Source organism: Dama dama, chromosome 23 (genome assembly GCF_033118175.1).
Source record: "Dama dama isolate Ldn47 chromosome 23, ASM3311817v1, whole genome shotgun sequence".
NCBI classification, from domain to species: domain Eukaryota; kingdom Metazoa; phylum Chordata; class Mammalia; order Artiodactyla; family Cervidae; genus Dama; species Dama dama.
The window spans coordinates 75,127,981-75,137,959 of NC_083703.1; the positions used below are offsets into that span (position 1 = coordinate 75,127,981).

Genomic DNA, 9,979 nt, shown 5'->3' on the forward strand with positions numbered 1-9,979 from the left:
CATGAATCACAATGATCAATCAATGGTCTTTGAATACGGTGTGATCACCCAGGTTTCCCTCACCCTGGAGAGGAAAATTCTGGCCCCCAAACTCTTCTTTTTTTTTTTTTAATTTTTTAATTTTTTTTCCCCCAAACTCTTCTTTCAGGGATTCTTCTGTCTCTGCCTTAAAATCCTAGGGAGAGGTTTTGGTTTAGAAATATGTTCTCCCAGGTGTGATTTCTGTCCTTGGGGCCTCCTGCTTTTTCCTTCACTGGGATGGTTTTGTTTCTCCCTGGGCATAGCAGCCACATTTCCATCAGTTGGAATCTGCATTTGGACTCCCAGCGTTCAAGTGCCTGGTGAGCTGGACCTTTTCTAAAGGCCAATTAAGGCTGCAGAGTGAGACAAAGCTGCAGGAGGCAGAACGAGCCTAGAAGCCTCGATTATGCCTTGTGACCTAAGGAAAATAGCGCCAATGGTTTGATTATCAAAATACATAGTATAATTGCTTCCTAGGGCACAGGGAAGGCAAGTCATCATGCTAGAAAACAAACAATGAGGGCAGGCGGGGGGAATGTACATTACAGAGATCGTGTGTGTGTGCTAGTCTGCTTCAGTTGTGTCCGACTCTTTACGACCCCAAGGACTCCTGCCAGGCTCCTCTGTCCATGGGATTCTCTAGGCAAGAACACTGGAGTGGGTTGCCATGCCCTCCTGCAGGGGGTCTTCCTGACCCAGGGACTGAACCTGCATCTCCTGCATTGGCAGATGGATTCTTTACCACCAGTGCCACCTGGGAAGCCCCACAAAGAAAGCCCCACAATGAGACTGGGAGTAAAACAGACCTCACTAAAACAGATTTTTAAACAGTTTTAAAATCTACTCATTTACCAGGGAGTAAATCACTTTAGCTCTCTGTAAACGAAGTTATAAAATGTGCTCCTAAAGGTGCGGTAATGCTGACTTCACAGCCTGGTTGGGTGGACTGAGTGAGATATCTAAAAATCTTTGTAACATTGATCGCAAGGGACACAAGTCCAGAGTGTATTGTATTCTGGCTTGCTCCCTGCAACATACGTGTTGTTGTTGTTGTTGTTGTTGTTTTTTTTTACTGCACCAGGGGGCATGTGGGCTCTTAACTTCCCTGACCAGAGATCCAACCCAAGCATCCTGTGGTGGAAGTTCAGAGTCTTAACTCCTGGACTGCCAGGGAAGTCCCACGGGCTTGCTTTTTACAAGTGCTATCTTGTTTTACCTCAGAACACCCCAATGAGGCAAATATTATTCCTAGGCTCACTTTTCAGATGAGAAAACATGATGAGTGTAAATAAGATGCCCTGGGAGGCAGTGCTCTTCTGTGACAGGACCTGGTCTAAACACAAACATCGTGCTCTTAAAACCTCACGCGCACAGCAGACATCACCCCCACCCCCCAGCCCCCTGAAATCTCTTCCGGTCAAATCTGCTCCCTGGCCATTCTCGCCAACTGAAGCTCACATTTTTTCTTCCAATATATGCATAGTATAAAATAACGAATACAATGATTATAACATTTGTTTCTATAATAAATATTCCTTCCCTCCCCTGCTGTTCTCCACTATTCTTCAACCCAGCCTAACAGGCTGCAGATCCAAGTTGCATCAGTGGAACTTTGGGGACAAGATTGTAGCTATTTGTTGTTCAGTTGCTCAGTTCTGTCAGACTCTCTGCCATCCGGTGGACTGCAGCACACGGGGCCTCCCTGCCCATCACCAGCTCCTGGAGTTTGCTCAAACTCATGTCCATTGAGTCAGTCATGCCATCCAACCATGTCATCCTCTGTCACTGCCCTCTTCTCCTCTTGCCCTCTTTAACCATGTACAAACCTTGCACCTTCACAAAGCACCTTCTTTTTAAAAACGGGGGGGGGGGGGGGCTGCGGGGAGAGCCCGTCACGAGGTCTGCAAGTGAGGAACTCTGCCCTCTGTCGCCTTTCTCCCGACCGACCATCGACCATCGGGGAACCCACCTCGGGGCGTCCCTGGAAAGGGATGCGGGCAGAGAGCGCGTCCACTCTCCGCGGACCGAGGCCAGCTCCGCCCAGCCCTTCGCCCCCCGCCCGGAGGGCTCGGAGCTCCCTGCCAACCCTTTATCTTGCGGGTGCACTTGCTTCGCCCAGGTGGCCACGGAAGGGCGGGGTCCGGACCCTGCAGGACTCTTTCCCCGGAACAGCCTAGAGAACTGGAACACGGACTCGGCCGAAAACTGGAAAGTACGGTAGGTAGAGCGCTGGCAATGGCTCATGCGCAGAAGAGGCCGCCGGGCCGTCCTCCCCAGGCTCCCACTGGGCGGTCCACGCTTTTCCGGGCTACATCCTCCATAAGGCGCCGCGGCCGCCGCCCACAGCGGGGGGCTCCTTAGAGGAGCTTCTGCCGTCATTACCCGGCTTGGGTGATTGCCAGGAACCATTAAAGCGAAAAGGTGCATATGAACTTCATCGAAGACTACACCTGAGAAGTGAAGATGACAGGCTATGAAATGTCCCCCCAAATGCAAATGATTCCCCAGGCCTTCTCTTTCTCTTAAACTTCTCCTAGGAACACCAGAAGGGCTTCCCAGGTGGCGCCACTGGTAAAGAATCCACAGGAGACGTAAGAGATGCGGGTTCAATCCCTGTGTCCGGAAGATCCCCTGGAGGAGGGCATGGCAACCCACTCCTATGTATATTCTTTTCTGGAGAATCCAATGGACAGAGGAGCCTGGTGGGCTAGCTCAATAGGGTCGCACAGAGTCAGACACGGCTGAAACGACTTAGCAGCAGCAGAAACACTAAAGGCTGATAGTCCCTTATTTTTCCTGCTGTTGTTCCCACTCAACATCAGAAAATGCACTGGGGAGTATGCCCAGTGAGCATTTCACATTGAGAAAGCCTTCTACCATAGCCTGGATCTCACAGGGGAGAAATCAGAAAAATGTGTGTTGCATGGTTGCCTGGCTTAGTGGCTTGGAAAGAGTAGGATTGAAGGATTGAGTGCAGACAAGAATATTAGAGGAAAAAGAAGGAATTTGTGGCACTGGCCAAAAACTGTGAAGATCTTTGTGTTTGTATTAGTTTTCTATGACTGTGTAACAAAGTGTTAAAACGACCAGGGTTCTTGGTCTCCTTAATCAATAGGAATCGATAAGAAGCCAGACAGTAAATTCAGGCAAGGCTTTATTGGGGCTCCTGCTGCAAGGCAGAGGGTACAGGGTTCAATTCATAGTTGGGGAGCTAGCCCATATTCCTCTCAGCCAAAAAGCCAGGATATAACAACAAGAGAAATATTGTAACAAATTCAATAAAGACTTTAAAAATGGTCCACAAATAAAAATTTTTAAAGAAATAAAACATCAGACAAATCTATTAAGCTTAATTCTATTTTTTTACATATACATGTTTAGATAAAGTTATGTACATTAAATACATATGATTGCGTAAATTTAGATAAAATTTAGAAAGATATTGCAAGAACGAGGGGGAAACGGAAAGGGGCTGGGATCCTGAGTTCTATAGCTTCCTAGGTCTCCAGCTCCACTCCTCAGCCCTGTCATCACGGAGCTCAGGAACTGGTCCTCCGAAGTGATGATCCGTCAGGGAGTCTGGGGGAGGGGAAGGGAGAAGTCGGGAAGAGGTGGGAGAGGAGGGTAGACGGCTGGAGGGAAGATAGGGAAGAGAAAGAAAACAAAAAGGCAGAGGCGCAAGCAGATATTGGATAATGCAGTTTCCACTATGGCCACTAGGTGGAGGTATTATCGCAGATCAGCGGCCATTGATGGCAGGTGAACTTTGTTGCCCGGGCAGAAGGCTCCCGCTGCTGTTAACCTGGGTGGACTCATCTGTGATGGATATCTACTATTGTTAGTTGCTTCGCTTTTGTTTGGTCCTCCTGACATATATACCACTTTTTCCTGATGACAAGAACTTCCATTTTTCTTTGGGGAACAACCCTATTGCCATTAAGGTCTACCATATACACTCACATGGGCTGTGCACTGCACAGCTTCATGGGATCCCTCCATTTAAACTGCAGGGTGGTGTCCGCTGGAACTGAGCGTACTCAGCCTAGACATCTTTCAGTGTCCGCCACTGAACGATGGTGCAGTAAGTTGTCCATCTTAACTCCTGGTCTAGGTGGAGTTGATTCATTCTGATATGGATGCCATGAAGCCATTGCCCATTAATACCTGCCATGTAGATCCCTGGAGTTATCCTGGTTACGATTCTTTCTGGCTCCAACCAATTCCTTTCTGATTTCATTAGCCAGAGATACTTTCTGTTGCTGACAAAGAACTGACAACAAGTCACAGTCTACACCTCAAATCTTCCTCAAACGGGAAGCCAGATCTCAGCAAAGGGTCTTGAGTATTAAGATTAAAATTCTTTTTTATTCATTATCAATTCATTTGTGGCTCAGCTGGTAAAGAATCCACCTGCAATGCGGGAGACCTAGGTTCAATCCCTGGGTTGGGAAGATCCCCTGGAGAAGGGAAAGGCTACCCCCTCCAGTATTCTGGCCTGGAGAATTCCATGGACTGTACAGTCCTTGGGGTCACAAAGAGTCCAACACGATTGAGCAACTTTCATTTTCATTCATTCATTTATTCATATAATAAATATTTGGGAGCACCTCTTAGATTTGTATATTTATTGAACCGGGAAACTGTTTTAGTAAATACACAAATCTAGGCTGTCTGTGATGTAAATAGTGACCCCTAGGGTTGTGCAGTGCACAACTTGGGCACCTCTGCTGAACAGCCCTGGACACCACTCTCTCCTCCAATACCCATGTCTCCTCAAATGCATGGAGACCCCTCCACCTCAATAGGGGTCAGTGGGGGGTCTCGCCATGAAGTGGCAGGATCCCCTTCCTGTCTGGACATCACGCCCCCTGGTTTCTTCCAAGAGCCCAGTCTGTGCTGGGAACAGTCTCTGATGACCCTGTAGTAAACAGGGCTGGCCTCCCAGGGCGGGGGCCTTGGGCCGGGCCAGATGGCACTGAAACAGCCCATGGAAGGCCTCCCGGAAACGCTGGGACATGAGGGCGTAGACCATGGGGTTGACGGCGCTGTTCATGTCGATGCAAAGGCGGCAGAAGAGAAGCAAGCCAAGGTTGAGGTAGGGCGGGCTTAGAAAGGAATTCACCACCACCAGGGCATGGTAGGGCAGCCACAGCAGAGCGAAAAGAACCACCACCACAGCCAGCATCTTGGTGACCTGCTGGGTGAGACAGGAAAATAAGAACCGCATGGGTGCCAAGGGAGAATCCTGGCTTCCAGGTCTCTCTGTGAGCTTGCAGGACAAGTAACACAAGAGTGTCCGGGCCTGGCCAACCTGTGATTGCACGCATGTCCTCAGTTCAACTCCATCCTCACCCAGAAAACCACTCTGCATCCTTCTCTGCTCTGCTCCAGTCTTCAGAAACCTCCCAGCTCCGATCCACCCCCAAAGCCTTTGAATGGGCGGCTCACACATATTGGAAGCAATATTCACTCATCCACTGAGCTTCAGTCCCTTTCTCTATAAGACGGAGACACGGTACTACTGTCATCATAAGTGGACAAGAGAATTGAAGGAGTTCATGCCAGTAAAGAATGTAGAATAGTGCCAAGCATATGAGAGATGCTTTTGTGGGTTTATTGCGGGTTTACTACTGCAGCTGCTGCTACTAACATAACCACTATTGCAACTGCCTGGGGTTCAGAACGGGCACAGCTGGGTTAGAATTCTGGCTCCGCCACAAACCAGCTGTTTGGCCTCGGACTGTCCCTCTCTCCAGCTAGATCGCTTCTCCCCAACAGATGCAGCCACAGGCCTCCTTCCGGCTCTTTCACTCGCCCTGCTCCCTCCCTCTGACCCTCCTTCCTGCCTTTGCTCTTAGCCACCTGTTTGCCTCTCCCTGCGCCCTCCTCCTCACTTCCTAATTCTTCAGATCTCCGCAGCACTTCCCTCACAGCACAGACTGAATAAAGCCTCCAAGAGGAGTGCCCACTGGAAGGTGTTTCACAAGATGCCTCGTTTCTAAATCCTGGAATGAAATCACCACAAGGGGGCGTCTGTCAAGGGAGCCGGGACATCACTAACACAGCGAAGGACAGCAGCACCCGCGTGTCCCGGACCTTGGAATCCTCAGTGACCCCTCCAGAGAACAAAACGTCCACTTAATGAGCTTAAACTGCTCAAATAGTCCTGTCACTGGTTCTGTGACCGGAAAACCCTGGATACATTCAATCAGCTCTGGGGAATACGGGAGAGACAACTTTCTCATCAAGGCAGAAGCTAGCCTGGTGTTCCAGCATGCCATTACTTCTTAGAGTCTGTGAGTTTAGTTCCTCTCCTAAGAGGCTTGGCTCTGGCTGAGTCAATAAATTCATGTTATATAATATTCTTCAGGAGCCACGAAAATATCACAGGAATTCCCTAGAAGGTCTTGACTTCTGATTGTACCAAATTCAGATCCTGTTCCATTCTATTTTACATTCACTTGGGTGAGAAATACCAGCAGGGTGGTGGGCTCTGGAGCCAGGTTTCCTGAGTTCAAATCTTGGTTCTGTCACTGACCAACTCTGTGACCTTGGGCAGCCTCTGTGACCCAGTTTCCTCTGAGATGATGACATATGATACATCACGGAGTTGGTGTAAAAATTCAACATGTAAACTTGTGTAAAGCACTAAGACCAGTGCCTGGCACAAGCAGATACCTAATAAATGTTCACTGTGGTTGTTATTATCCTCCACCTTGCACTGGGCTTTCTGATTTCCTTAATTTAATGCCTTTTCCCTGTTGGAACGGTACATTGCGTTCTTCAAGGACTCTCTTAGGCATGAAAGGAATGCTCAGTCCATAGACCCCTTTGTTATAAAAATAAAACATTAATGCCCCAACAAAACAATAGCAACAGGTACCATAATTGAACACTTACTATATGTCAGATTCATATTTACTATCATCCATTGAGGTAGATATACACTATAATTATTTTTATTTTCCAGTGGAGGAAATCAAGTCTCAGCAAGGTGAAGTGACTTACCCAAAGCCACATAGCAAGACATTAGCAAAGCTAGGGACCAGAACCTAGGTCTAGAACACTCTTTTCACTACCAGAAGTTTCACCTACAGCATAGATCAGGCAGGATTTTGATACCAGTCCTTCCAGGATGAGCCTGAGAGCAGTAACAGTGGTAAATAAGTGGAAGGGCAGGAGTCGCATTTGTCCGGAACCTAAACTTTCTATTTCAGACCTGCTCAGCCTGTGTCCTGCCACCTTCCCTCTAAAAACTACTTTGATCTAAGTTGTCTACAAGCAGGATGGGCCAAAGGGGCTTTTGGAGGCAGCTGGAAAAGCCCCCCCCAACAGCATGCCCATCCCACGAGGCAGGGAGACAGCACAGATGGTTCTTGCCTGGCTCAGGAGTGATTCAGCCAGGACAAGGTGCCTCCGCCTCCCACATGAGCTGTGGGTCGGGGTGGAAGGCTGACGATAAAGACCAGTGGACCCAGACAGCGGTCCTCCCACCCGCATTCCTGGAAGCCCCGTGGTATGGTGAAACTGCTGGGACAGGGCTGAAGATACAGGGGGTCTGGGCAGTTGGGGTCCTGCTCCCAGGTCCGCTGCTGTGTCACCTCAGTTACTCCCATGTCCCCTCTGCCTGTTGCCTTGTCTGTAAATTCAGGTAGTAAACCTCCCAGACAGGAGTGATTTCAGGAACCACCAGATAGTAAACCTCCCCTCTGCCTGTTGCCTTGTCTGTAAATTCAGGTAGTAAACCTCCCAGACAGGAGTGATTTCAGGAACCATCAGGCACACAGCAAGTGCTCAGTAAATGCTGGATTCCTCCCCGGGACCCAGTCTCCTCTTGTGCTTTCAGACTGTCCATTGAAGCAGCTTTAGCACCAGAGGATGTGGAATTGTCTTGGAAAGTCACTTCACATCTCTGAGCCTCACTTTCCTCATCAGTAGAAGATGGGGAATAACAGCTATGGTGGAGGGACTCACTGAGTAAGTTTAATAATAAACCAACGTGAATTTAGCCTTTAAGGTCCAACTCTTTGCGACCCCATGGACTGTAGCCTGCCAGGCTCCCCTGTCCATGGGATTTTCCGGGCAAGAATACTGGAGTGGGTTGCCATTTCTTTCTCCAGCGGATCTTCCCAACCCGGGGATCGAACTTGGGTCTCCTGCACTGCAGGCAGACTCTACCATCTGAGCCACGAGGAAAGCCCAAGTTTGTGACATCGACTCTAAGGGAATTATTCCAGTTCTGTGGGCACTCCAAAGTGGTCCACATTGCCATGACCTCACACAACAGGAGAGGAAACAGGCTCAGAAAGGCAGAAGTGATGTCTCCCAAAACCAGCCCAATAACTAGCACGACCTGGATTTGAGTTTGACTCCAGAGGGCTTCCCTGGTGGCTCAGACGGTAAAGAATCTGCCTGCAATGCAGGAGACTTGGATTCCACCAAGGGTCGGGAAGACCATCCCTTGGAGAAGAGAATGGCTACCCACTCCAGTATTTTTGCCTACAGAATTTGGACAGAGGCGCCTGGCGGGTTACAGTCCACGGGGTCGCAAAGTCGGACACGACTGAGCCACTAATCCGTTCACTACATTTTTGACTCCAGAAGGGCCCAAGGTGCCATCCACCAATCTGCTGCAGGCTCAGTACAGGGGTCCAAAAGAGGGGGGGTGGGGAGGAGGCCCTACCTGCTTCCGGGAGTTGAGGGCTCCCCTCCTGCCTCGGAAAGACAAGCGCCCCAGGAGGCAGCGGCCCCGCGAAGAGCACGCGCTATGAGCGCGTAGCACACGGTGGCCAAGCCCGGGGGCAGCGCGTGGAAGAGCGCGAAGTCCAGGAAGTAGACAGGCAGGTAGAGCGAGCGCGCCACGCGGTGGCCGCACTGCGCCTGCACGCCGTCGGCGTACGCGGCCTCGCGGGTGTCCACCAAGAAGAGCCAGAGCACGCAGCAGGCGCCGGTGCCCAGCCACACTAGCGCCGCGATGCGCTTGGCCCGCGCCGCGGGGCACAGAGCCTGGGCGCTCAGAGGGCGGCAGATGGCGAGGTAGCGCTCCACCGTGAACGCAGTGATGGAGCCCGTGGACGCGTTGATGCCCACGTACGGCAGGTAGGTGATGCCCAGGCAGCCGGGGTGGCCGAAGATCCAAACCCGGGCGGAGGCCGCCTCGGTCACGGTGGGCACTGCGGCCGCCAGGAGCACCAGCAGGTCCGCGGTGGCCAGGCTCACCAGGTAACAGTTGGTGGACGTGACCATGTTGCGGCTCCGGACCACCACCAGGACCACCATGGCGTTGCCCGCCACCCCCACGGCTCACACGAGGGGCACCAGGGTCAAGGTCACTGCCTGGACAGTCAGTGGAGGGCGGGGCATGAAGCCGGGGCCGGACAAGTTTGCGCGCTCAGAGTGCTCGGTAGGTTTCTCCATGCGCCCTGGTCCGCGCTGCCCCCTGAAGGCAGCAGCGAATTGGGGAATAACTCCCGGGTGCAAAGGTGTCCTCGGAGAATCTCCCTGCAGGAAGCTGCGCGTCTTGGGGTGGGAGAGGGGGGTGGGGTCTCGCAGCCGCCTCCAGCTTAACTGGTTCCTTCAACTCCAGGCAGGGTCTCACTGCCACTAGCCGGGACGCGGGGAACTCGGAGGCTTCAGGAGTTAGGCTCGTGCTGCTCAGTTGGTGCGATCGCTCCCGGGGTGGGGTTCACTGCAGAGAGCGTTCTGGATTGTAGGGTCGCGCTCCAGCAGGGGACCGGGCACCCCGAACGCCGCCTCCTTCAGGACCGACTGCAGGAGCGCTCTCAGCTCTTACGCTTCCTCTCCAGGTTCTGGGGGCTCAGGACTCCAGGCTCAGGGATCCATTCGATGAAGCTCGGTGCGCGGACTGACCGACCTTCGCCTCTCCAACCTCTTTCTTCCCTGGCTCTGCACGACCCCCCGAGGCAGGCTCCTCTATGTTCTCTTGTCCTCTCCACTG

General features: G+C 51.5%; 1 protein-coding gene across 1 annotated transcript; it reads right to left on the reverse strand.

The window, feature by feature from the left end:
- Positions 1-4,819: 4,819 nt before the first annotated feature.
- On the reverse strand, positions 4,820-9,384 carry LOC133044324 (thyrotropin-releasing hormone receptor-like). The gene is given in 4 exon segments (XM_061125717.1): positions 4,820-5,218; positions 7,264-7,268; positions 7,870-7,911; positions 8,748-9,384. Coding segments are annotated over 4 exon segments (1,083 nt in total).
- Between the last annotated feature and the right edge of the window lie 595 nt (positions 9,385-9,979).